Source organism: Halichoerus grypus, chromosome 5 (genome assembly GCF_964656455.1).
Source record: "Halichoerus grypus chromosome 5, mHalGry1.hap1.1, whole genome shotgun sequence".
In the NCBI taxonomy this organism is placed as follows: Eukaryota; Metazoa; Chordata; class Mammalia; order Carnivora; family Phocidae; genus Halichoerus; species Halichoerus grypus.
The window spans coordinates 157,551,470-157,578,688 of NC_135716.1; the positions used below are offsets into that span (position 1 = coordinate 157,551,470).

A 27,219-nucleotide genomic window follows, 5' to 3' on the forward strand; every position below is an offset into this window, starting at 1 on the left:
TTTCCCAGATAATTTTTTTTTGCTACTACTTATGGGGTTGGGAAGTTCATTTCCCAGTTCCCTGGCAGATCTGGCCAGGCTGAAGGAGCAGTGGGTGCTCCCTGCCTGGCCTATGTTCTAGATCCCGGCCATCTGAGCTATGTCCTTCCAGGAATCCTCTCTCTGGGGTAGCCCTGGGGGGACCACTGATGCCTGGGGCAAGATTTCTGGGTAGCCAATTATTTCCATCTGCAACATCTGGGGCGAGAATTTCTAATCTGGGGGGGGTCCCATAATTTCACCTTTGGGCATAGGGGAAAAGACTCCTGACTATACATGCTCAGGAGGCTTTCTATAAACACTCAGTTTTCCCATTCATTTTTCCTGGTGACATCCAGGAAAATGAATTCATTTACTCCTACACATTTGAAAGCAGTGCTTCCTGTATGCAGGTCGCTACGGAGGCACTGGGGGAAACCACAGCTGGGGACAGAGAGCGGCCCCCGCCCCCACTGATGTTATGGAGTTTGCAGCGTGTGGGGAAGTCAGGTAGCAAACAAGGTGATTGTATGTGAGCAGCTTTGAAGGACGTCAAGGGAGGGGTGGGACTAGGGATAAGGCAGGAAGGGTGTGTGGGAGTCACTTTATGCTTTTAAGTTTATTTTGAGATAATTTTAGGTGATTTAGATTTAGAGAAAAGTCTTTGCAAGAACAGTATAGAAACTTCCCCTATACTCTTTACCCAGCTTCCCCTAATGATAACATCATACATAACCAAACCACAGCATAATTATCAAAACCACAAAACTGATATTGGTACAAGGCTATTAACTATATAGTCTTTTCTAGAATTTTGCCAGGTTTTCCACTATTCATCTTGAATGTTCCTGACTTCCATCCAGGGTCCCACATCACATTTAGCTGCTAGGTCTCCTGGGTCTCCTCTGATCTGTAACAATTGCTAATCTTTCCTTTTCTTTCATGACATTGACACTTTTATTTATTTATTTTTAATTTAAAAATTTTTTTTTAAAGTAGCCTCCACTTCCCATATGCCCAACATGGAGCTTGAACTCATGACCCTGAGATCAAGACCTGAGCCAAGATCAAGAGTCAGATGCTTAACGACTGAGCCACCCAGGCGCCCCAGGACATGGACACTTTCCAAGAGTGCTGGGCAGTTATTTTGTAGCATGCCCTTCAACGTCAGTTAATCTGACATTTTTCCATTAGGCTGAAGTTATGGATTTTGGAGAAAAATATGCACATCAAATTGGACAACATGGTGGTATTATTCCTAGTGATATTAATGGATTCTTTGATTAAGGTGCTGTCCAGGGATTCAAAGAGGCTCTGTGACCTGGGAAGGATCTGATAAAACTCAACAGTTGTTGATGCTACAATAGTCCATGACCCTGTGAGGTGGGATGGAAGCCACTTGTGGTTTTTAGCAGCCAACAGAGGCTCTTGACAGCCAGCTCCATCGAGACACCTGGGCTTGGCAGGGCATGGGTCCACCATGAGGGACAGACAATGCCACCACTGTTTCCACAGGTACCCTATTTTCTACAAAGCTCCATGTGGAGAAGCAGTCAGAGTTTACTTTCTTAACTCCATTACTGTAGCTCCAGGAAAATAAACAATCACAGGACTCTTGGCCTTCTCCTCCAGCCTCTGATAAAATGACCTCTGCTTTCCACATTTGGTTACGGGTAAGGATGCTGTGTGCTGGAGATGTCCTTGACCGTCATGGCCACTGACTACATTCTGCCTTTCTGCCTCTGAGGATCTGCACCTACCACTCACGGGCTAGATCGCCAGATGCCACACCCTGAGTCCACCAGCCCACCACCAACAATGGCTTTGGATATTTTGTGACTTGGACAAAATTAAGGGTATCCACATGTCTAAATCTGTCTTGTTTCTGACCAAAAAGTAAGACTTCAAAAGACATCCTCTTCCTTTAGCTCAGAGTGGCTGTTAAGAGAACAGAATCTTCTGTCTGCCCTCAGACCCTTCCCAGCCCCACAGGGCCCCCAGGAAGAGCCCAGGCTCTGGTTCCAGCCCCACCTGAGCTGGCCTGGCCCAACCTCATGGCTTCCTGGGCCTTCTGGCTGCAAAAGCCTCCCCCTGCAGAGGCCCTCCCTAAAGCACCCTCTCCTGAGTTGCCCCCATCCCGCCCTGTCTAAAGGCTACTTTCCTCTCAGTCCAGCTGTCAAGGCCCCTCGTCCTCCTCTGACCCCACAGAGATCAGCCTCCTGGCCTCTCCCTTTCTCCAGGGGTCCCCATCTCTGGTTCATGTGCCCCTCTGGATGGTGAGCAACTGAGGACAGGACCGTACCATGTGGGGCAGAAACAGGAGGCTCTCAGTGGACTGTCATTGAGCTCCTTTTGTTCTGGGCGCCCAGAGAGGGGATGTGTCTGCAGGTTCTTCCCAAGCTCCCCAGGACAGGGGGGCAGCCTGCTGGTCTGGGAGTGGCTTCCACAGCACAGCGGGTCTCCACCAGAAGCCCTCACATTTTCACTTTGCTGTGGGACTGGCCCCCTTTCACGGCCAGGCTGCTGAGGTGGAGGGCAGGCTCCCCAGCATCCCAGAGGCAGAGGTACTGGTCCCATCCAGCTAGTCCTGCTAGTGACAAGGCTGAGGGGCCCCCTTCAGACCTAAAGCAACACCCAGGTCTCTGTGGCTGGTGTGTGCCCAGGGAGGAGCTGCAAAAACGATCACCTACCAATTCGGCATCTGAAGGGCTTCTTCCTCCCACCCAGAAATCTCAGTGCTGCCCAGAGGAGGCCAAGGCTTCATTTCTAAGGTATTTTTAGTCAGTTTTCATTACTGACTTTTTTCAAGAGCTGCTTCCCTAAATGGCTCTGCACTCATGATTGCCGGTCCAGGCCTCAGATGGCTTTAGACCCCAAATTAAAAGGGAACACCCGCACACTCTACCACATCAAGTCGGTCAAGGCCAAAAATAGATCCAAGGAGATTGAGCAAGGATACGATTCCCCAGTGCAAATCCGGGGAAAGAACTGAACGGTGGGAGTTTTCCAGAAAGATGTGGTCACAGTGACACATCCCTCTCTCCCGTGGGGAATGGGTTCCCATGAGGAGGTGGATTGGGTGTACCTCCCTGTCCTGGGCCTCAGCACTGGAGGAGCCCCCATCAGTGGGCAGGGGTGGGCACATTCTTTGGTCAGAGCAGAAAGGCCTTCAGGGCAAACCTGAATAGATGGGGAAACTGAGGCTCAGAGGGGCAAAGACTTGCCAGGGGTCACGTGTCAGGTTAGGGCCCTTTCAGTGGACCTTCAGACTTGATGTGACATGAGTGGCCCTAGATTCCCTCTAGGTGGTGATATTGGGATGGGGGTCACCTGTAAATGAGTTTCTCCTATTAATTCCGCTCCCCCCCCCCCCCCAGAATGCCTGCTGAAGCCACCTTCCTCCAGGCAGGGCCCTGGGAGGACTAGAGGTCCCAGGGAAGCCTCCAGGGAGATGCTCACCCATGGTGGGCCTCCACAAAGACAGGGAGGGCAGGCCCTGCTCTGCCTCAGCTGACCAGGCCCAGGCCCCCGCCCCTGCTCTCAGCCCCTGCCTCCCCTCTGTGTTCCTCCTCCCTTCACTTTGCTGGTCTGCCCTGTGCACCTGCCACACAGGGCCTGGGGAGCACAGTGGGAGGGGGGATGCCATGAAGAGTCAGATCTGGCCCCTATTCTCAGGTCGTTCATGGTTTCTCAGGGAGCAAGAGAAAGGGGCAAGACATGGCTCTGAATGAGGCAGGCAGAAAGTGACTCAAATCCTAAGAGAAATACATGGGATGGGGGATGGGACTTCTAGCATAGGAGGAGCCTGTCTCTTGAGGAGTAGTTGGGGCGGAAACAGTCAGACTTATGGAAACTTCTGCCCACCCTTTTTTAAGTAGAAATGGAGGTGAGGGTATTGTATGCAGAGGGTTCAAAATGAGCAGAGGCACAAGCAGGGTGTAACATATTAGCCCTCGGTTAGTAAGTTCCTGCCATGTGACAAGCAGCTAGCCAGCCTCACTGCACATTTTGCCTAGTTCTGCACAACCCTGGGAGTGAGGCCTTATTCACCTGGTCTTAAAGGTGAGGAAATGAGGCTCCAAGACTTTAAAAAGCACCTGTGTAACATTTCCTAGCTCCCAAGTGGCAGAGTCAGGATTAAAATGCAGGTTTACAACAGCCCCAACCACGTGTGCATGTTCACGGTACCTTTACTTATAACCCCAAACTAGAAACAACCCAAATGTCCATTAATAAAAACGGATAGGGCGCCTGGGTGGCTCAGTTGGTTAAGCGACTGCCTTCGGCTCAGGTCATGATCCTGGAGTCCCGGGATCGAGTCCTGCATCGGGCTCCCTGCTCGGCAGGGAGTCTGCTTCTCCCTCTGACCCTCCCCCCTCTCATGTGCTCTCTCTCTCTCAAATAAATAAATAAAATCTTTAAAAAAAAATAAAAATAAAAAAATAAAAACGGATAAATGCATATACTTGCGGAATGCAATACAACCCAATTATAAAAAAAGAACTATCTGGGTGCATGGCTGGCTCAGTCAGAAGAGCATCTGACTCTTGATTTGATCTCAGGGTTGTGAGTTTGAGGCCCACACTGGGTCTGGAGATTACTTAAAAAAAAAAAAACAAAAACACAACTTAAAAAAGAACTACAGATACAATGCTAACAAGCATGAATCTCAAAAAAATTATGTTGAGTGAAACACTAGATATAAGAGCGTACGCTGTATGATCCCAGGTGTAGGAAGCTCAAAGACAGGTGACATGAAGACATTGTGATAGAAGTCAGAAAGTGGTTGCCTGGGGGTGATGGGCTGGTGGGAAAAGGATCCCCAGGGGCTCCCATGTCACCTGTTTCTATGTGGTCTGAACGGTGTATATTGAGCATGTCTTATTTTTGTAACCTCCAACCAATAAAGACTTTAAATAGGATTCTCTTTACAACATACATTCAAGACAGTCCAATTCAGCAACACTTAATGCACCTAATGATGGGCCAGGCCCCCACCTGGGTGGAGAGGCAGCTTCTATATAGAAGAGCAGAGGAGACAGGGAGCGGACCTGCTGGGTGGCCTTGGGAAAATCACCTAACTTCTCTGAGCTTCACTCTCCTCTTTTCAAAACATAGATGTGACCATAACTGTGATGCAAATGAAGGCACAGACCTAGAGGTTCTGGGCACGTGGTCCTCACCAGGAACCATGTCACACGGTCCCTGAACCGCCCCGCTGAGTGGGTACCCTGAGTGCCTCCATTTTACAGAGGAAGAAACTGTGGCTCCTGGAGGTGGCCTGGAAGGCCCAGATCACACTCACAGCAGGCGGCGGCATCAAGATGCAGATTCTGTCTGAGTCCCAGGTCAGAACCCCCCACCCAGGTCCGCTCTGCCCTCCCCTTGTCCCTCTGCTCCTGGCTTCCAGATAGGGGGTGTCACCATCTAGACCACTCGACAACCATCTCTGTGGTTTACGCATTTACTATTTGCTCCCCCCAGAAGGCCGGTTCCACGAGGAGGGACTTGGTTAGGCTCACTGGCACATCCCAGTAACTAGGACTGTGCCCGGCACGGAGCGGCTACCACACGACTGTTTGTTGAGCAAATTCATGAAAAGTGTAAGAATTCCCTAGTAAAGAACCGAAGAGGGACACCTGGGTGGCTCAGTCCGTTGAGTGTCTGCCTTCGGCTCAGGTCATGATCCCAGGGTCCTGGGATGGAGCCCCACGTCAGCTCCTTGCTCAGCGGGGAGCCTGCTTCTCCCTCTGCCCGCTCTGCCTGCCGCTCTCCCTGCTTGTGCTCGCTCGTTCTCTCTGACAAATAAATAAACTCTTTAAAAACAAAAAAAATTCTTTTTAAATAGAGAAAAAAAAAAAAGAACGAAAGTGACCCTGGGGTCATGGAGACCAAGCATTGCCCCTTCAAGGTCACAGGGCTGAGGAGGAGGTGCACCAGGTCCCTCATTTCCACTAAGCCCTGCCGCTCCCCAGTCCAACACCTCAGTTCCACAGCCCCGTCCTCGGCTGCCCGAGGCTCGGGAGTAAGTCTGGTCAGAGAAGGGTCGGGACAACAGTGAAGACGGCTCCGTGCATTTCTGGCTAGACCTCTGCCTGCAGGGCTGTTTGTGCCTCCGTTTCTCAACTGGGAACACGGCACCTGCTGTCCCTCTGACTCAAGGTGGAGAAGGACCAGGAGGAACACGCAGAGCTCGCCCTTCCTGCCTCATTCCTCCCTCACCACCGGCTGGGCCGGCCCGAGGTGCCCGAGGTACAGCCAGTCAGACCCACGCTCCAGCCCAGGGCAGGGGGTGGTGCTGTGAGGAGCTGTCCCCAACACAGGGCCACGGGGTCAGGGCTGAGAGGCCCCTCGTTTTCTGACACATCGCTGTGGACTGGACGAGAAAACAGAGGCCCAGGGAGGGAAGGGAGGTGACTCGGGACAGGAAGGAACCCGTGGCGGGTCCAGGCGGTATAAGAACGTGAGTGTTGCCTCCCAGCTCAGGGCTCTCCTCTCCCTGAGCACAGGAACACCCAGGACAGACCCCGTCTGCTCCACATGGGTACCGGCCCCCATTCCCGTGTCCTGACCAAGGGGAGCCAAGAGCGTACAGTCTGAGACTGACAGGCCAGGCAGGGGCCCCACCTCTGACCACAGCCCCGGCCTCCCTACAGAGACACCGTCAGCCATGACACGGGCTTCCTCAAGCATCTGCTTGGGCACAGAGGCCTGACCGGCGGGCCGGAGACCTGGGACAGGCCCGCGGCCTCTGGGTCCCACCGGCTGCCGTGGGTGCTCAGGGGCCTGGCAGGCACCAGGTCTGGCTTCTGGGGAGCCAGATAAGGCCAGTAGGAGAGATGGAGCAGGAGACACAGGTACCGAAGCCCGGGCGTGGGCGCGGATAGCGCAGCGACTCTACCATTAGACTCCGTGGTGGTTCAAGGGCCTGGGGCCTGGGCCTCCAAACAAGCAAAGAATCCTGCTAGGTGTCTAACCCCCCACCCCCCGCCCCCACAGCCTAGGTAATTACCAGTTAAAACCACTCAAACTGAAAGAGTTCTACTAGTGCAATTAGCACATCAGAATAAAGAAGGCCCTTCTGACAGCTGGCTGGGCCCGCCCACAGACTGGGCTTCCACCGAACAAAGATCTGCCTGTTAATCCCACAGCGTCCGAGGCCTTAGATCTTAATGAAACACGCACAGACAGCGTGGGAAGAAGCTGACATCTGGAATCCACAGGCCCTGGATGATGTCATGGATGTGCTGTGTGGCCCTGGGCTGGCCATTTAACCTCCCTGAGCCCATGAAAAGGGGGCTGGTAAAAGAGCTTACATGTTACTAGATGGATGAAACAAAGACTCGTCAGGCTACAGAACTTCAAGTGCTAGTTTTTATTCTAAAAATAGGTAAAGGGACGCCTGGGTGGCTCAGTTGGTTAAGCGGCTGCCTTCGGCTCAGGTCATGAACCCCAGATCCTAGGATCGAGTCCCACATGGGGCTCCCTGCTCAGCGGGGAGCCTGCTTCTCCCTCTGCCTGCTGTTCCCCCTGCTTGTGCTCGCGCTCTCTCTGACAAATAATCTTTTTAAAAAATTAAAAATAAATAAATAAATAAATAAATAAATAATAGAAATTGGTATAGACACCTTTTGGTTGGCTTTTAAAATCTGTTTCTGGGTTGCACATAAGAAGTGTGGGACATTCCCAACACACCCAGCCAAGGCTGGGCAGCAGCTGGGAGGGACTGGGGTCGGCAGGACCAGGCCAGGTGCACCTACAAGAAGGCTGACTTTCTGCTCCTCCCATCTATCAACCAATGACACAATAACCTTGACGATGCATTGATCTCTACGAGCCCCATTTTACAAGGAAGGATCTGTGACTCCAAGAAGGCAAGGGACTTGCCTAAGGTCACACAGCAGAGGCAGGAGAGAAATCAGACTTGTCTGAGCTAAGGGTGCTGCTGGATTCACAATAGCTCCCACCAAGGCTGTGCACGCCTTGACCCAGGGGATGCTGGGGAAGCAGGACATTGGCTGGGCAGTGACTCACTCTAATGGATGTTGCCCTTAGGGACATTCTCAGGTTGACTGTGTCCACAACCCCTCTTGGTTCTGAGCCCCAGGTCAGCTTGTCCTGAGGACAGGGCTCTAGCCTCAGTTCCACACATGGTCTCTTTTGTCCTGAGTCTCCCACCCTGCCCTTAACCAGGAAGGTGGCATTCAGAACCCACTGACCAAGTCCTATGCCTGGCACCCGGCTCTCAGCAGAGGTTAACAGCCACTTCCTGCTGCTCACTCCCCACCTCAGCCACCCACCAGCTCTGGGGTGTGGGGGACAGAGGTCTCCTTGGCTGTCCACTCCCCCTGCCCCAGTAGAGGAAGCAAATGGCTGAAAACCCCACAAAACCTGCTGTTGCTCCATCCCCTGGGTTTCTCTGCCTAAACCCCTCTGGAAGCTCTCTCCACCCTGAAAGCCTGCCCTCCTGACAGTAGCAATACCACCTCCTTGAGGACTGGATGTAGGGCCAAACAACCTGAGCCTGTCCTGACTGGGCCAGGGAGAGGCTGTGCTATCCTGGGCATGACACTGTCTCTCTGAGCTTCACTGTCCTCATCTGGGAGATGGGGATGAGTATCATTTCTGTTCCCAGGGTTGTGCGGAGGGGTAAGGCTGTAGGTGAGGGGATGCTGGTGGCCTTGGCAAGGGTCCTGTCCCCACCTCAGCCTGAGCTGCAGTCCTTGAATCCCCAGATCCAGTCTGGCGTCTGCTCCAGCCCAGACCCCTGGCCCTCACTGGCCACAGACAGGAAGCAAAGCAGATAGGGGACATTCACGACTAGATTAAAGAGCATTTAGTAACGGGAAAGACATCTTTGAGTACTCTAACCACAAACGGCTCCACGACTTGGAGAAAAAAATTCTGCAGAAAGGAAAGGCTGGGCTTTGTGTGGAAGAATGACGAGGGTCCAAGGGGCTTACTGGGTCCTTCCACGGGCCTGGACACTCACTGCATGCCAGCCATGTCCCAGGTGCTAGGCCCAGGGTGACAAGATCAGGGACTGCCCCACTGAGCTCAGAGTCTACTCCTGCCCCGCCCGCTGCCCTGACAGCCACACCCTCACCTACAGGAATTGGGGCTCTGACCAGGGAACAGGCAGCTGTGCACTCACGACACCTGGGTTCTCAGCTCCGGTCACTTTGATGATGTGACCGGGGCTTTCCACACTGAACTTTGTCCCTCTCTGCAGTACCGCCCTTATCACTGTGACAGCATCCGGTCCTGTTTACTCATCTGTCTCCCCAGGACCAGACGGTCTTCCTGGCACTGCCCGGTCCACCCGACATGAGATGATGATCCCCACCCTGGGTGTGTTCGAGAGCGGGACGAATGCGCACATCCCTGCGACTCACATTCGCGCCTCTGCCCCTGCCGGTCCCCCAACCCACGAGGCCCACAGTCCTTGGACTTGGTGGCCCTGAGCTCCACACTTCCCACCCCTCTGTGGGGGCGTGGCCACGACCAGGGGGCACCTGTTCGCCGCAGGGGCGCACGCTGGCCAAGCTGGTGCACGGGCCCCTGCCGCCCGTGCTGGGTCCCGGGGCCCCGTCCGCACCGAGGCCGCACGGTCACCGGGGCCCCGGACGCCCAGCCGGCGGCCGCACTCACCCATGTTGACGAAGCTCATGACCAGGTCGGCGCGGCCCGGGGGCCGCTCCGGGGGGCCGCCGTCCTCGTCGTCGTCGGCGGCCATGGCGTGGTACAGGTCCAGCATGAAGAGCGGCGCCGACGCGGGCAGCCGGGCGGCGGCGGGCGGAGAGCGGGGCCGGGGCCGGGGCCGCCCGGGCAGCCCCAGCACCGCCAGGATCTCGCGCTGCATGTCGCGGCGCTCGCGCGGGCCCAGGTGACGGGCCGGGCAGCCGGCCGGGGGGCGCGGGCCGGGGCCGCCGCCGCTCAGCGCGCACAGCGCCAGGCCCACGAGCCACAGCGGCCCGGGACGCGCGGCCATGGCGGGCCGGGCGGGCACTCAGCGGGCGCGCATCCGCTCCGCGGCCGAGCCGGGGCCGGGGCCGCCCCGACGGCGAGCGGCGGCCGAGGCTCGGGGTCGGCGGCTCGGGCGGGCTCGCCGGGGCCGCGGCGCTGTCTCAGCGCGTCTCCCGCGCCGCACCTGCTGGGCTCCCGGCGGCGTCGACGAGGCCTCCGCCGCCTCACGGCAGGAGCTCCTTCGGGGCCCGGGGACAGGCGGCCAATCTGTCTGTGGCCGCCGTGCCGTCAGGCCGCTGCTGCCGAGGCCGGCTCAGAGGCAGGGGCGGCGGGGAAGTTCCCGTCGGCGCTGGGGGCGGCGCGGACCCGCGGGCGTCTCCTCAGTGGGACCTGCCGTCTGCGCCGTGCGCCCCGCCTCCGCCGCCCGTGGGGCCCGCGCGCCGCCGTCGGGCCCCGCCCCCTCCGGCTTCGACCAATGGGGGCGCGGGGCGGGGCCAAGGCCGCGGAACCGACGCCGCGGGAAGGGGCTGGGGATCTCGGTTGGTGTCGCGGGTGCTGGCGACCCCGAGATGTGAGCCGCTGTTGGGTGCTGGACGGTCGGGTGAGGGGTCCCCTGTCCAGCCGTCGGCACTTCGGAGTCGTGCTGGGCTCCTCTCCCAGCCACTGGGGGCGTCGTCGGGCGAGCGAGGGGCCTCGGCCTGGGGACCCCAGGGTAGCGGCGCTGTGTGGGGAAATCGGGGACCTGCGCTCCCGCGGGGCGCGTCCTCGAACCGTCTCGCCCGGGCGGGGATCCGGAGTTTCCGTCTCGCCTGCGGAGCCACCCGGCAGTCCCGCCCTGCGCATTGTGTCGCTCCGGGACCTGAAAGGCCTCAGTAGGGTCTAGAGGTAGGGGGGCACCGCAGGTGCCAGTCGCGCCCGGAGAGTGGGACGCGTTCCTCTGCCAGCCGCCGCCTCCGCAGTTCCTCCCTGCCCACCCAGCGCCTTCCCCGCTGTCCCCTTGCACGCGCTGTTGGGGGCTTCTCCTTCCCCGACACCTGCTCAGTCTCTGCTCCCGGGCGCCCACACACCTGGCTCCCGCGTGCTCGCGGCCCGCGCCCCAGGCGGGCTCCCCACACTGCCCGATGTTCCCGCGACCGCATCGTCACCGCAGGCTCTCGCTGTGCGCCCTGCGGCCCCCGGTGCTGATCCCGCGGCGCACGGGAGATGCGCACCGGCCTCCAGCCGGGCCAAGGAGCTCTGCGGCCCTTCCGGAGGGCCCGGGAAGCTCCCTTTGCGCATCTTAATTGTCAGGGTCCCCAAGGGCTTGTAAGAGAAGGCTCTGCACGGAAACCCCTCCATTGACTCAGCCCCCTTCCGCACACTCTGCCCTTCCTGGGCGCCCTCTCGCTGCATTTATTCATTTACGGCTGAGGCGCTGCGCTGGGAGGAAGTGATACCTAGACTGAGCTCGGAAGGCTGGAAGGAATGGGCCTGGGATGACAGGAAAGGTCAGTGGGAGAAGAATGTACCAGGCAGAGGAAACTGCTGGTGTCGTGCGACTCCAGGGAGCGTAGTGCAGGTACCACTCCGCACTTAGCTTGTGCCATGCGTGCTCTGCGTCACCGCTTTAATGCTCGCACATACAGGGTAGACGCCATTTCAACCCCTTCTTTTGACAGACGAGGAAACTGAGGCACGCAGAGGTTAAGGGACTTCCCCTGTCACACAACAGCGGAGCTAGGCTTGGGCAGGTGAGCTGTTCAGTGGAACCTGGACAACCTGGGGGGCAATGGCCTGGGTGAGGGTGAGGCTGAGGGCCTGGCAAAGGTTGAACCCAAAGGACCTTGCAGGAAGACTAGATGAGGGCCCTGGACAACCGATGGTTATGGGGCCCCAGTGTGGGTTCACTATTAAATTTCAAAATAAATTAAGAAGTCCACCAAAATTAAGAATTCTTCATGATCACTTAAACTTTTAAAAAGTATCAAAACTGGAGTGCTTAGCTGGCTCAGTTGGTAGAGTGTGGGACTCTTGATCTCGGCTTGTGAGTTCAAGCCCCATGTTGGGTGTAGCGATTAGTTCAAAAAAGGCTTTTAGGGGCGCCTGGTGGCTCAGTTAAGTGTCTGCCTTCGGCTCAGTTCCTGATCCCAGGGTCCTGGGATTGAGCCCTGCATGGGGCTCCCTGCTCCATGGGAAGCCTTCTTCTCCCTCTCCCACTCCCACTCCCCCTGCTTGTGTTCCCTCTCTCGCTGTGTCTCTGTCAAATAAATAAAATCTTTAAAAAAAAAATCTTTTAAAAATATCAGAACTTTGGGGCACCCGGGTGGCTCAGTTGGTTAAGCGTCTGCCTTTGGCTCAGGTCGTGATCCCAGGGTCCTGGGATCTAGCCGGGAGTCAGGCTCCCTTCTCAGCGGGAGAGTCTGCTTCTCCCCTTCCCTCTGCCTCTAACCCCTGCTCATGCTCTCTCGCTCGCTCGCTCGTTCACTCTCTCAAGTAAATAAATCTTTAAAACAAACCAAAAAATATCAGAACTTTTACATCAAATTTTAAATCTAAACAGTCATTTGTTGGGGCACCTGGCTGGCTCAGTCGGTAGAGCATGCGACTCTTGATCTTAGGGTCCTGAGTTCAAGCCCCATATTGGGTGTGGAGCCTACTGTTCATAAATTAATAAACAAAGAAACAATCATTTGTTGGTGTCTTGGGCCTATGCTTAGTCTGCCTTTTACCCAACGGGTGAATTTCTACACTGTTTATAAGCCCCTTAAAGATGTTGCAGCTTAGCCACTGAAGATGCCTAAGACAGAGTCTGCTGCAGGGGCGAATACAGATTGGAGGGACGAAGATTAGAGTCAGGGCCCACAGTGGGAGGCAGGTACAGTAATGAGGGCAGGTGGACAATGACCATGATCCTTTCTGGTGACAGGGTGGAGGGTGGAGGAGAAAGCAGTTGAGGAGGCTGCATCCCCCGGGCTTGGTGACTGCATAGAGAGGCAGGGGCAGAGTCAAGGGGGCATCCCCGTGCCAGGCTTGTTCAGGGTCTCAATCTCCTGTCCTCTTCACTGTCCTTCTCTGGGCATCCCTCTGTACTCCCCTTGGAGTCCACACCACATCACCTGGAGCCTCAGGTCTAGCCTGGAATCCTCAGGTTGTGTATTGTACAACACTGGGCTTCCAGCTAGACTGTAAGCAGCCCAGCGTGGGCTGATTCTTAGAGCAGAAATCATTTATCTCCATTTAGGGTGAGAAGAGATAGCTGTGTTCTTTAAACAATGGGCCTCACATTCCCATAAACCTAAACATCAGGTTTTAGCCATTCCAAAGGGTGTCAGCCCACAACTCAGTTCAACAGCAACCACCATGGGCCGCCCCATCCTCTGCCCTGAGCCAGAGATGAAGCCAACCAGTCCCTGCCCCCTAGTGGCCTGGGCCCCCAACCGGGGTGATAGTCAAGTGAAGGCTGCGCTCCGAAGCGGAGGGCTGGCAAAGCGCCTGGAAGGGCAGAGGACAAGGAGCTGGGACGTGGGGGTGGGGATGTGAGTGGAGTCCTAGAACTCAGAAACTGAGGTGGGAAGGTCTCTTGGAGAAAGTGGTGTCAAACAAGGGCTTTCCCCAGCCACCTGGTGCGCCGTGACCTTGGGCAGTTTCTGAACCTCTCAGGCTGTTGCTCACCTGTGAATGGGGTCACGACGGTGGGGTTGTAGACTGAGCACTTAGCACAGTGACTGGCCTATGGCAAGTAGTCAGTAAATGTTAGCTGTTGTTGCTTTATCATTCAAAACCCCAGGGACTCCTGCCTCTCTACCCAGCAGACACCAAATTTGTATCACATGTTTAGCACTGGTATCCCAGAACTGTAATTTTAAGCTTTTGTTCTGGCATCCCTGTATTCTCTATATGGCCTTGCATGTAGGTGTTTGTTGAACGGAAATACACTTTGTGCAGATTCCACCGCTAGCTGAGCTTTGTTGCAAAGACTAAGGGAAAACCTGAATTACTTGGTTAAAAAAAAAAAAAGTGATCACAGTCCAGAATCTGAAAGGATGGAGGTCAAGCTGTTTTAAGTATGCTTCTGCTGCCAGGAAGCCTAGAGGAGAAGCAAATTTGGGTGAAAACACTATCCTGCACAATTCTGGCAGCTTGAAGTTACTTAATTCTAGGGGGAATAGAGTAAGCACCTCCTTTAGAATCCATCAGGCTGGATTTCTTTTAATCTGGATATTTGGGTTCAAACAGCTATGGCAGGGGCGCCTGGATGGCTCAGTCGGTTAAGTGGCTGCCTTTGGTTCAGGTCATGATCCCAGGGTCCTGGGATGGAGCCCTGTGCCAGGCTCCTTGCTCAGCGGGGAGTCTGCTTATCCCTCTCCCTGCCGCTCCCCCTACTTGTGCTGTCAAATAAATAAAATCTTAAAAAAAAATTCTATCAAACTGCTGTGGCAAACATGTATCCATCTCAGCCAATTCCTGATCATATGAGGAGTATGTATGGCTTAATGATCAGAAACTCGGGTGGCCTGAGTTTAAACCCCTTTCCTATCTCTCAAGTTGTTATTTCCTAGCCTAATTCCTGTTAGAATTACTTAATATTTGATTTCTAATTATTATAAAGCCAACTAGGGGCTGGAGGAAATAGAAATGCCAGGCTTAAATAGAGAATCAATGATTTGATTCAAGGGCCATTTTTGCCATTTATTAATTCTGTGATCTCAGGCAAATAACCCTCTCTCCCACTTTCCCATTCCAGTGTCTCCATCTGGAAAAGAAAGGAGCTGGATTTGATGACCAATTTTGCTTCCACTTTTGTAAATCTATCATGTAACCAGAGATTTCAGCCTACTGTGGCAAACTGGCCCCATCCTCTCAAACCCGGGATCTTTGTGATTTCTAATACAGAAATTTTCTTACATATTATTATTTGTGTAATCAGCTAAGTGGAGCAGATTCCCTACAGATTTGTATTAACAATAGCCGGATTATTTCTTTGTTGCTTTGTTTAAATTAACAAGGATGAAATAAATAAGGAAAAAAAAATCTATTAGTGAGCTCCATAATTTATCCACCAAGATATTTTGATTTGAATAATGCATTTAAGTACCTAAAACACAATCATACCCAGGGTAACAGGTTATATATAAGGTAATAGTTGAGAAGAAAATCAGGAAATACAAATTTGTTACTGCAAGCAATTTTAATACAAAAGTGTGTCTTGTTTTTAAACAGTTCATTGGTAGAGCTTCAGTTTCTGCCTCAATTAAAACCAATTGAGATAATCACACAGCAACATGGTCGGAGCTGAAGAGGAACAGCAGCTAAAAAACAGGAGCCCCAGACAGCCCCTCTTCATGGTCACTTGGTCAGTTGACTTTATTACTCACAAAAAAAGACGGAAGCAAACGGGACTTGTTAACAGGTGTGCTGGTGAACTCCTTTAAAGGACGAGCAAGTGTTTGTTTTATGTCCACGTTTTCAGAATAGGCTCGTGGAATTCATTCCTCAGTTTGTGGGAAGTTGATCGACCATTTAAATAAATAGCAAAAATGCAGATAAACAAATCTGTAATTCACAGTGCCACCAAGGAGTCTCCCCTTGCCAAGGGCCTGGGTCCCGGTGAGCACAGGAGTTATTGGTGGCCGGGCTGGATAGGAAGTTACAAACCAGGACTCTTAAAAACCCCAATGTTCTGACGTCTTCTGAACATATTTACCCCTGAATTCTAGCAGCTATTTGTCCTTTAAACACCCAGTACTGAGACAGTATTCAAAGTATTGCAATGAACTCCTTTTGCTGATCATGTGCAAACATTACCAGAGGAGGTTCCCTCTCTTCAGCTAAAATCACACAGTATTAAAAACACCGGAAAAAGCGATTAGAAGTGCCCTCCCCTCAGTTCTTGCTAATTGAGGTGTCTGTGATTTACAAAAAAAAAAGAGTTCCTTAAACACTGGAGGATTCTTATTTTTTTAATATAATTTATCTTGCTGGGACAGCAAGTCAAGTTTATAAAGAAGATGCATTTAGGAATAATCCTAAAAGATAAAGCAGGTTTACAACCCTGCACCGCGCAGAAACCCTATTTAGAGGCGCCTTTTTTTTTTTTTTAATACACATTCTCATCTTGACCTTCTCACTTGTTTTTCTCAAATATTTCATTTCTGGGCCCCATCCATTACAGGGTTACCAGGAGGCAAATTTTATCTACATAAATATTCACATGAAAATAGTAACTTACAAAAAGAAAAAAAATAAGGCAGCTTCATAACACAATTATTCTTTTACACTTTTAACAATATAACTTCTCCTGTTCAGAATAAATATACACCCAATGTACGGAGCAGGCTTCAAAGTGGAGAGAGGCTTGGGGTGCTTGTGCAGCGTTACCGCTTGGGACCCGGAGTCCTGGGGGAGGCAGTGGCGGTCTTCTTGGACATGGTGGGGATTTTGGAAGGCTTGCTGAGCCCTCTCCTGGAGCTGCCCTGGCCCCCCGCAGCGCTGCTCTCCGAAGTGTCTGAACAAGCGGACTGTGTCTCTAAAAGGTCAAAGTCCGAGGCATCGCTCCCGCGCCGGCTACTGGCCCGACTCCCGGCCCGGCTCCCGGCCCGACTCCCAGGGCGACTGGCTGACTTTTTAGGGTCTGGAATTGGAGAATAAAGCAGCAGACTTAATGAGAGACAACATGAGGGGCGGCGAAAACAAGTGACCAGAGGTCAGGGCTCTGACTCTAATACCACCTGATAGTCTGTGTGACCCTGGGGCGAATCAGAGCCTTTCTGGACCCACTATGTCCTCATCTACATGGCAGTTGCCTGAAACCTTTTCTGGCTTTGTGATTCTGCTTGAGAAGCTTGCCTCCTGAGGATCAGAAGCCAGCTTCTCTCAGCAGCACAAGTGACCTCGTGTGGCCCCCGGGGGGGTGGGGGTCGGGGATGGGCCAAAAGAGGGCCAGAAATGAGGCCAATTCCTAGGTTCCTATGAGGAACATCAACAGGTGAACAGCTGTGATCTTTCCCTGACTTTCTCAACTTGCCAGCAGTTATCATAAATACAGAGTATTGGAAAAATTACTAGCAAACTGCCAGTCCCAAAACTGCGTGGCCTTCTCAGGAAGGCCCACTTCAGGACGCCCCTCCTGCCTTCTACATTCTCTCAAATATGGTCATTCCAGATCCAGAACAGGGCGCCTGGCCTTAGCCACGGAAGCCTCTGCTCTCAGAAGGCAGGGCTATGGCTAGCTACAGTGGCGGAAGGGAAAGGAAAGAGCCGCACGGAATCTGCAGGGCTCTCTGGACATCACACCTAGTGCTGCTCTCATTACTTGCTCCTTGGAGAGCAGGGAGGCATTGCCCAGAGGCTGCTGGTCCCCAATTATTAGCCTGGCCACTCCCCCCGCTTTCACCCCAAAGCCTATGGACGGGTGGTGGTGGTGGTGGGGCAGGTCCTTACCTGCCCGATTCGTTTTGGCACCTGTGGAGGCTGGGGAAGAGCTATTGCTAGTATCACCAGCAAGGGATGTTCGACTAGAGTGAAAAGTTGGTGTTGGTCGTTTCAACTTGCTGCCTGTTGATGGAATAACCTTAAAAAAAATTTAAAAGATCGTATTTACTAGGTAGAATTTCTGAAATTCAATTTTAAAAGGTCTACTTAAGCCTCCTCACATCTAATCGACTGGAAAGCAAATTAAAAGTCCAGGAAAACAAAGATTTATTTTGAAAGTGTCCTAGGTCATATATTTTAATAATTCCACCCCACAAAAGGTCTCATGTTCCAATTTAAAATGTCACAATGTTTTTTAAACTTCTACTTGAAATTTACTGACAAATTTTGTTACTGACAAATTTCCACTAAAAAATGGCCAAAAAAAAAAAAAAAAAAAATCCAAATAATCCCAAATGTCAAAGTGTTGGGGTTAAAAATTTGAAAGATGGGTTCTAGCCCTAAATATTTAGTATGGAGATGCAAAGATCACCCCAAACACTCTCACTAGATGTGTGCGTGCAGAAACTTTAGTCAAGCCAAGATCTGTCTATTTCTTCACTGGAAAAAAATGCAGATAACCACACTCCCTCTTGTTCAATTCACTGGGCCACCCCGTATTTGCGTGGCTCACTCCCTCATTTCCTTTGGGTGTCGTGGCTGGAATGGCCGATCAGAGAGGTCTTGCTGCACTACTAAAGTGATACCCACCTTGCTCTTCTCCCCTGTTCAGGACTTGGCGCTCCTACCCTTGTTTGCAGCCTTGCCTGCATTCAAGTCTAAGCTCCACAAAAACAGGGAGTTTGTTTTGTTCACGGTCACATCCTCAGCACCTAAAACAGTGTCTGGCACAGAGCACGGGCTCAACAAAAACTTGCTGAATGAACAAATCATGTGTAGAAGCACTTCCTAGTGGAAAAAGAGCTGCTGGATAGATATACATTATTACTGCTACCGGGAGGAGCAACATTTCCCCCTTGAGTGTTTTTTTTTTTGCCTTTTTTTTTAAAAGATAGTAGTAGACTTAATCTGGAGAAGGAACATTTTAAATACCACTCATGCCACAACACACTGTTCTAATTTTTCTTTGAAATCAATTGTGTAAACTGTTTTCCAGGACCTTTAAGATGTTCATATAAATGGAAAGAGTAAAGCAACCTGTTTCATTGTGTTTCTTGTATTTCTTCAATTTAGAAAGAAAAAGCAGAAGCGGCAGAAAGTGATCAACATTCACGCACGAACCCTCCTGGCCCACACAGGAGGAAGAGCACCAGTTTCAGAAGCTACCGCTCGTGCGCACGGCCATGGCCGCCGGGAAGACCGCAGCCCGGAGCCCCTGGGCTGGGAGTCCACGTCAGGACGCGGCCTGTACAATACCCACAGGTAAGGGAAGGTGAAACCTCGAAATGAACAAAACGAAAGGTACAACCTTAAGACAAAACAAAAAGGATGGTCTATTCGAATCCTGTGAGTATTTTGTACTTCATAATTAAAACATTTAAAATTTTAGAACTTTTGAGACTTTCATGAAACTGGAGCCATCAAGGAAGAAGAAAAGCAAGATAAGCATGTTGAGTGTTGGGGTTCTGGTGGCAATAGGTCCCCAGGTCATGTTCTGAACCGGACAGATTTCTGAACTAGAGGTTTAGCTTGGAGCGGATGAATCCCAAAGCAGCAGCCCATTCACAGGCACCGGCTTCTTAACATTTCCCGCTTTCTCGGGCTAAAGCTTTGCATGACTGAAGGCAGTGCTATCTCTTCAGGCCCAAGAATCCAGTATTTCCCAGCAGGAGCTAGAATGCAAATCTTCCTGCTATCAGACAAGCCACTGGCCCGTGACTGGTTTCTGAAACACTGCTCTTCCAAAAATGCTTTGGGCATTTTAATGACTGCACTCAAACATGCTTAACTGCCAGTGTGTGTATATCAGATCAAGGCTTCGGACACCCAAGTGACGAGGCCAAGAGATTCAGAAGTTCAAAACTGAGCTTCAGAGCAGTGTCCACTGATAGTGGGCTTGGCTGAAGTAGGCAGCACCCACGCCTCAGACCAGTCTGGTGATACCAACCACCCTGGGGATGTGGCTCAGGGCAGGGGACGCCAGCCACTCTTCTGTTCTAAGCAAAGATAGAACACGGCTGAACATGCACCACAGTTGAATTTCAAGTGTTCGTAACTCGTCTGGGTAGCTCATGTTTGGAGACTCCAAGAGGCCTGAGTTTTATAAATAATATCCATAAACAGATCACCAGGAATGATGACTGTTTATCCCTGGGAAAAAACATCATTCTCAAGACTGTTAGCAAGCTGTTCAACAATCCGGTTTTAGGCATCTCTTATTTATCTCCAAGTTTGGTGAGTCCGAGTTAGAAACCCCTGAAAAACACCTGACTAGACAAATCAGCTGTGAGAGCAAGCACCACAGAGATGGAAAAGAGCATGGACTCGTGTCAGGAAGAGTAGCCGATCAAGGTCTGGGCATTAGCGAGGGCCTCGTCTTGACTGTGTCCTTAGTCAGCAAAACCATACTCTACCTCGGGGCTGGGCAGCTGGAGGTCAGGATAATGGCTGTCCCTGCCAGAGGGGCCAGCTTTACTGTTTACCAACCAGGGTTTGTCATAACAGCGAGAGGACTGAAGTGGAGTCTGCGAAATGGAAATCCAAAGGGAAGGACGGGGACAATTGAAAATGGAACAGTAAGGAAGCAAACTGGGAACATGAAAAATAAATAGAAAACCCTGAATCTTAAATAAACAGAAAACAAAACAAAACGGGCATCAGTTCAACAGGATAAAAGGGACCAGGCAGAGAGGCAACGGCATTCTTCACAAGCAACCCATCAAAACAGACAGACTTCTCCGTTAGCATCTAACGCCTGGATTTCCAAATTAGCAACTCTGGGTGGAAACTATGTGGCAAAAAGTGTTTCTGACTTAACGATCTGAGTTCATATTTTAATAAACGTCCTTCAGAGTAAAATCCTAAGGGTCCTGTTATCTACTGGGGCCTGGAAAGGCTGGTGTAGGTAGAGCTTGGTCTGTAGGTCCTCCCGCTCCTCTCCTGGCTGGAGGTGCGCAGAGGCTACACTCAACAACAACCCCCTGTAAATCGGGACCAAGGAAGGAGGCTGCGAGCCAGGGCAGTCCCTACCTTGGGGCCACTGGCGGGGGTGGCGGGAGAAGACGGCATGGACGTGCAGCTGTGGTTGCTCTGACTGGCGCTGGAGCTGGAGCGGGTCGGCGAAGCAGCCCGGGAAGACGGCTTGGACCTTCGACCCCGTGACCGGAAAGGCGTCATTCCCTGGGATGCCCCCTCGGGTAGGATGAATTTCTCTCTAAGTTCGATGTTAGTTCTACCTCGTGCTAAAAAAAGGAATAAACGCACACATACCATGTCACTGAATCTTACAAAATGTATCTTTGATGGTCACACAGCTGCTTGACCCCATGACCACAGTTACATAGGCTACAGGTTTAGTACCCTCTGTGGAGTCTTTTGAAGTAGAGATAAATTCACGATCTGTCAGTCTGTCGTGACTCTTACCCAGAGCAGACAGTTAACTAGTAAAGCCCCTTGGTTTGAACTTTATATATAAAATACCATGCCATTCTGTGGTAATGATCTTGCCCTGCCGCTGTCCCCTGGGGCAAGCACACCATACGTAACTTGTCAAAGAAAGCAGATGCAGCAGTGCACAAACCTCTGACATTAAAATCAAAACCCCTCTTTTCTCTCTCATAGTACATGTGTACTTTTTGCTCAGATTTTGCAGGATACATGGTAACTAAATAGTGGAGAAAAGAAATCATTGAAATCAACATTGTCCAGACACTTCTATTTGAATTCAGTTGATAATAATCCTAAGGGAAGGGGTCCAGGAACTCAGGACAGTAAAAAGATCAGGATAAAATCATTAAGAAGTAAACATGTGGGAGGAGAGAGAGAAAGATCAAGACCATGCACTAAACTTGTCGGTGAGAAATGTTAAGTCAAAAACTGAAAGCAACAAGAAGCCGAAGGGACGACGGCAAGTGGGAGGAATGTCACAGTGGAAACAATCTGGAAACTGCTCTGAAGGCCAATAGGTGTTGTCCTAATGGCTTTCTGCAGCTCTAAGACCAGAACTTAAAATTTGGATTTGGTCAGAAGATTCCAAGGATGGCCAACATAAATGTTAAATGTGAAAGACACTACTAATTTAAAAGAAATAATTCCTCTGGAATATGTCCTTAAATTATTTCTCACCAAAAGGTGTTACTGTCATCCATGCTGCACTGTTTACTTTTTAGACTACACTAGATAGATCTGAACAAACACGACCACTGGTGAAACTCAGAAAAATGGAATCAATCATTTGTCGTTCTTTTCTAAGTAAGATTTTTCACTCTGGCCAAGAACCACGACTCTAGCAGATCTGAGGTACCTATGCCCACCCCCTCTTCTGCCCAACCCTGCATGTCCTCAAGGGAACCGAGTTATCTTGGTAGAGTCAGATTTTAAATAAAGTTGCATGGGTGTCCAAGCAGGGTAGTTCCAAATTCCTAAATAAAATTCTTCTCAATATACTATATTGACATAACATATCCAAGTGTCCGGTTAAAAGGGCTGATGTGGATATCACAACCAGAGTGACAGTCTAGGCTCAGCGAACAACCAGGTCTTCCTGCTTCAGGCCTCAGTTTCCTTAGGCTGATCCCAATGTCCGGGTGGTCTGAATGCTAAGCTGTTTCCTTCCTCCTCAGGCCCCAACAGAATGTGCCCCTCACAGCTCATTCCCTGGTCCTGGGTTCTCTACTCATCCATTTTCTGGACTTCAGTGCTTTCGTCTGTGTCTACACTAATGATTCTCCAAGAGAACTTCCTTCAGCACTAACATAGGCACTTCAGTAAGACTTTCCATCACTAGTAACTATGGATTCAGGACTTACACTTATTTATCTTGTGTTTGCTAATGTGCCCAGCCTAACGGTGGGCACACAGCAAAAGCACTAAGTTAACAGTGATGAATGAAAATCATGACTCAGCTGAGGGTTCACCCCAAAAGAGCTGCTTGTGACCCTGAGCCATACCGAACTTCAGATATGCAGTTTAAACCTAGTAAACATTTAATAGTTTACCTCTGTGCCAACCCTCCCAGATAAGAACAACACAGTGATACAAGAGGAAGACTCTGAAATGGCATCTCAGATGAGGGCCATGGCATTTAACATGTCACGATATAACAACATCACGCTCCCCATATGCACTGCACCGTTTGCAGAGTGTGACACATGCAGTAGGGCACTAGACTGTCACCAGTGACTGGTCAGCGTCCCTGTCACAGACAAAGGACCTGAAGCACTCACAGAGGCTGAAGTCAAGGAGAGCCGTGGTAGGGTTGGGACTAGAACCGATGTCTCCCACCTGAGCTCTCTTCCCACCCCCCGGCTCCTCATACCCTCACCTACACTAGTGGCTCTCCACCTGCCCCCTACCCCACCCAGGCTCCCATCCCCACCACGCCACCCCAATCACCCTGGCAAATTATTACTGATAACTTTAAACTGTACAAAAGTTGAAATATATGGAAAAGTACAAAGAGACTGAAAATTCCTTAATCTGACAACCTAAGGGCCATCACTATTAAAATGTTCGTGTGTCTTTATTCTTGTGCACAACTGTGTATATATATTCTTAAATACAAGAACATCAGGAACATTCCTCCATGCTTGACAGATCTTGCATAATTTCAACTATCTGCAAAGTGTTATTTCATCATATAGACGTCAATTTTTTTTTTTTTTTAAAGATTTTATTTATTTGACAGAGAGAGCGAGAGAGCACAAGCAGGGGGAACAGTAGAGGGAGAGGGAGAAGCAGGCTCCCCGCCAAGCAGGGAGCCTGATGCGGGGCTCGATACCAGGACCCTGAGATCATGACCTGAGCCGAAGGCAGACGCTTAACCATCTGAGCCACCCAGGCGCCCCTAGACGTCAATTTATTTAACTAACTCTATGTTGTATTTTTAATTTCCTTACAATTTTTAAAACACTGCATACAATGTCACAAGTAGTGACAAACTACTTGTAAAATGTTTTTGTGCATATCAGTGATGATTTCCTTAAGATAAATTTCTACAAGTGGATTTTCTGAGAATGGATGCACATGAGATTTCTGATATTTGTCAGTTGATCCCCCAAATTTTATACCAAGGTACACTCTCCAAAATAATGTATGAGTATACTGAATTTACTTCACCCTGGCTAATGCTCTATTATTAAGAATGTGTGTGCACACATTTATGTATACAGGTAAAACTCTTCTGATAATCTGACACCTCTCTGCTGTTGTAATTTGCACGCAGGGGGATTACTAACTGCTCTCTTCTTGAAAAAATCTCTTCCCTTGGCTCCAGGACACCTGCTCTCCTTCTTCTCCTCCTTCCCCCCCATCCTTAGACACTGATGTTCCCCTGGTTCTGTTCACAGTCCTGTTCTCCCTCTTAGACTTTGAACCTGGTGGTGACGAGTTCACCCATCTGACTTCATTACCGTCATATGGTCATGCCTGACTCCCAACTGTATCCCCTGCTCAGACCCCTGCCTGGATGTCAGACCTGATATCCAACGACTGAATAGACATGATCAGAGCCAGAGACTGGGGAGTCAACAAAGGTCCCTTCCTCCTGATGGCAGTTTGTTCTACTGATTGTATCTTCTAAAGCTTCTCGAATACCCAGAGCATTCCCACACCCCCCCGCACCCCCTTACCCTTATGTGATTCATGGAGCATCTCCTCCACCCTGGATGGCTGTAACAGGCTTCCAACTGGTCTCATTTCTCATCTCATCCCCCAAAATGGAATTTCTAAATAAAAACCTGGTAATTCTGAATGGCTCAAAATCCTTCCCTGGTCTTCCACTGTTTACAGCAGAGTTTCCCAATCTAAGGTTTTTGAGGGGGTTCCTACAAAAAGAGTTCAATAAATACTAACCCCCCCGCCCTGCCTGGGGAGATCTCGAATGCAATCAACATTTTGTAAGCTCTGGGAAGTCCTACAGTAAAGAAATTTTCTTAGCTTTAACCCAGTGTCTTCCAAAAGCACCTGACCATGATTTTTTGAAGATCACGTCTTGGAGGCCAGGCCCTGAAGGCAACCATTTCAGTTTTTCAACACCAAAGGGGCCACCATTTTCTAAGGAACTCAGGCTGGCCACGTGATGTTGGTTAGTTACAACTGAGTTCTCAGCTGTATTTAACGGGTACAGAGTTTCAGTTTTATAAGACGAAAAGAGCTCCATGGATGTGTGATGGTAGCACAACCACTGAACAGAACACTTCAAAATGGTTAAGATGGTAAATTTTATGTTATGTGTATTTTACCACAATAAAAAAAAAGAAAGAAAAACAATCAGTTCTCAGTCAAATTGTCTTCCAAATCTTCATAAATGAAGTTTTCTAGATCTTCACTTATTTGGGGGAACTAAATCATCCAATGCTCAAAAACACACCTTAGATAAAGGTGGACCTATTCCTTAGGCATTGTTTTCATCACCATCCAAACCATCATGATCTCCTTTGCCATGGATGAATTCAGAAACTGAAACCTCCAATTTTTGGCAGCGTCATGAACCTACCTAGTTGAGTATTTTCACTTAACACATTTGGCTAGAGCACTGTGCAGTCTGATCTATCTCTTGCCTTCTGAAACAGCTGTGTGGAAGGAGGCAACAAATGATCACACACGTTGGTACAATACTGTCATCAACTGTGTTCTAGCTTCGGTCTAACATTCTCTGCGGTCCAGACAGCCAAGGAAATGCAACACAAACGAATACAGAATCTCCCCCAAGCAGTGCTTCTAGAAGCCACATGAATCCTCACAGAATCCTAGACAGCTTCAGGGAACCCTTCTCTTCGTGATGTCCACGCTCTCCCCAGTCACTTCGTACATCCACCCCAGCCCTTAAGTGTTCACCGCCTCGGGCAACTTTGTATTTTATTACAAGTACTCATCCTGCCACTGGTAGACTTATGACATCTAAGACTGCTGGGCAGTTCCAGACTCTGCCATCAGGGGAATTGAGAGGATTCCTGGGTGCTAGGAGGGCACTCCTGGAGAGGCACAGAGGAAAGCCTTACCTTGTTTGCTCCCAGGGATGCTGAAAAGGCTACTATGTTCCATAGAGAATAGGTACTAGATGGCCCTCCCAAACTTCCTGGGGGGAACTCCAGTGTTTAGCTAGTAACATAAGGACAAAGCAAGCAGGGTAGCCCTTGGCCATCAGCACAAAGTTACTGTCAACGGAGCAAGTACAGCAGGCAGCAAACAGGCATCCGGATTCCAAATGTCACATGCAGCATCTCTTCTGTTTGTCTGCTTAGTCCAGTCATACAGGACAGAGAAAATAAAACCTTACTAACAGATTTGCAAAAGAATAATGCCGTTTTACTGAGTTATGGTTAAAATAATATATATGGCTCCTGTTCCTGATCTAAAACAATGAAAGAGGACTTTTATTTCAAGGAAATTAGTTTGCAATATAGTAACTTCTAAAACTGATTAAACCCTTTGAAGTTTTTATCCAAACAGATGCTTTCAAAATTCACTGTATTTTTTACACACACACACACACACACACACACACACTAATGAAAATTACTTTTGTTTACTGGAGTAAATGCAGAATGACATTTAAAATAACAGAAGCTATGGCATATCTGAATTCATGTGAGAACTGCACCCTTTAGCTCTAAACACTTCAAAATAAGACTATAAATCACTTCCAAAGAAGTTATGTAACTGTACTGTAAACATGTTTGCCAGGTTTATAAATATGCCTTACCAAGTAAATTACGCAGGCTGAACCAGCAATCCACACATAAAAAGGGGTGGTGGTGGGTATGTCAGCCTCTGAGACACAGGGCACCTTGACCAGGAGCACAGACTTGAGAGCCACACTAGTCTTGGATTGGAATCCTGTCTCTGCCATTTATTAGTTGTCTGTCCTTAGGTAAGCTGTTTAACTTCTCTGTACTTTAATTTCCTATTCTGTAAAATGGTGGCAATAACAGAATCTATACCTCACAGAAGTGTAAATGTGTTATTATTTCTAAATTGCTTGTAACAGCATGTGGCACCTAAAAAACTATGTAAGTATTGGTTAAATACATAGAAACTCTAACAAATTCCACGGGTACTGTTTCAACAGAAGTGTTCTATGCTCTGTCAACCTCTAATAGTTAGAAAAGCTACGGCTTGGCTGTTTGAAAGCATTCGTGAAGGCAGCAGGTACCACAGAGCCAAGAGGTGCTATAGTTGAAGCAAAGCCATTCTCAACGGGCTGGGGTGTAGGTAAGGGGGACAAAGCTGAAAAGCCAACCTATGGGAGACTGACTGGAAATCGAAGAGCTGGAATCAGAGCGCTTTATTTTACTCCCAGGATGGTGAACTAGAATAAAAAAAAAAAATAAAGAAACACAAAGAAACAGAGACAGCAGGAAAGGCAGAAACCGGTCAAGAAAGACAAACTGGCAGACAGTGGGGGGGTTCCTGTGTACCCACATGTAGCTCGGCTAACAGGAAAAAGGAAAGGACGCAGTTGAGGAGGATTTAGGCACCGGAACTCGCTCACCTGGCCTTGCGGCAGCCCTCACACCTGCAGCTCCAGGCGCCAGCATTCATACTCCAGTCCCCTCTTCTTCTGCCGTGGGCCCGGCATGCCTGCCCTTCAGGTTTCATAACCCTTGGTCTTGCTTCGGTGATCAGCTCTCTTGTAAGTGTCTGGGCTCACTGCTAGGTGTTCTT

General features: G+C 50.1%; 2 protein-coding genes across 28 annotated transcripts in view; both read right to left on the reverse strand.

The window, feature by feature from the left end:
• Positions 1–10,372, reverse strand: part of LOC118542533 (bone morphogenetic protein 8B-like) — a 34,890-nt gene extending 24,518 nt beyond the window's left edge. The window contains exon 1 of the mRNA XM_078073356.1: positions 9,670–10,372. Within this exon, the coding sequence (XP_077929482.1) occupies positions 9,670–10,009 (340 nt within the window). The 5' untranslated portion in view covers positions 10,010–10,372. The remainder of the gene's footprint in view (positions 1–9,669) is intronic.
• Positions 10,373–15,132: 4,760 nt separating this feature from the next.
• MACF1 (microtubule actin crosslinking factor 1) overlaps positions 15,133–27,219 on the reverse strand; it is a 337,838-nt gene continuing 325,751 nt past the window's right edge. For 14 of the 27 annotated variants that reach the window (XM_078073376.1, XM_078073377.1, XM_078073378.1 and 11 more), the window contains 5 exons: positions 26,795–26,863; positions 20,584–20,795; positions 19,968–20,078; positions 17,404–17,533; positions 15,133–16,594 (listed from right to left, as the gene is read on the reverse strand). In XM_078073376.1, coding sequence (XP_077929502.1) covers positions 16,338–16,594; positions 17,404–17,533; positions 19,968–20,078; positions 20,584–20,795; positions 26,795–26,863 — 779 coding nt within the window. In that variant the 3' untranslated portion in view covers positions 15,133–16,337. The remainder of the gene's footprint in view (positions 16,595–17,403; positions 17,534–19,967; positions 20,079–20,583; positions 20,796–26,794; positions 26,864–27,219) is intronic. The other 13 variants (XM_078073380.1, XM_078073383.1, XM_078073381.1 and 10 more) reach the window with 3 other exon arrangements.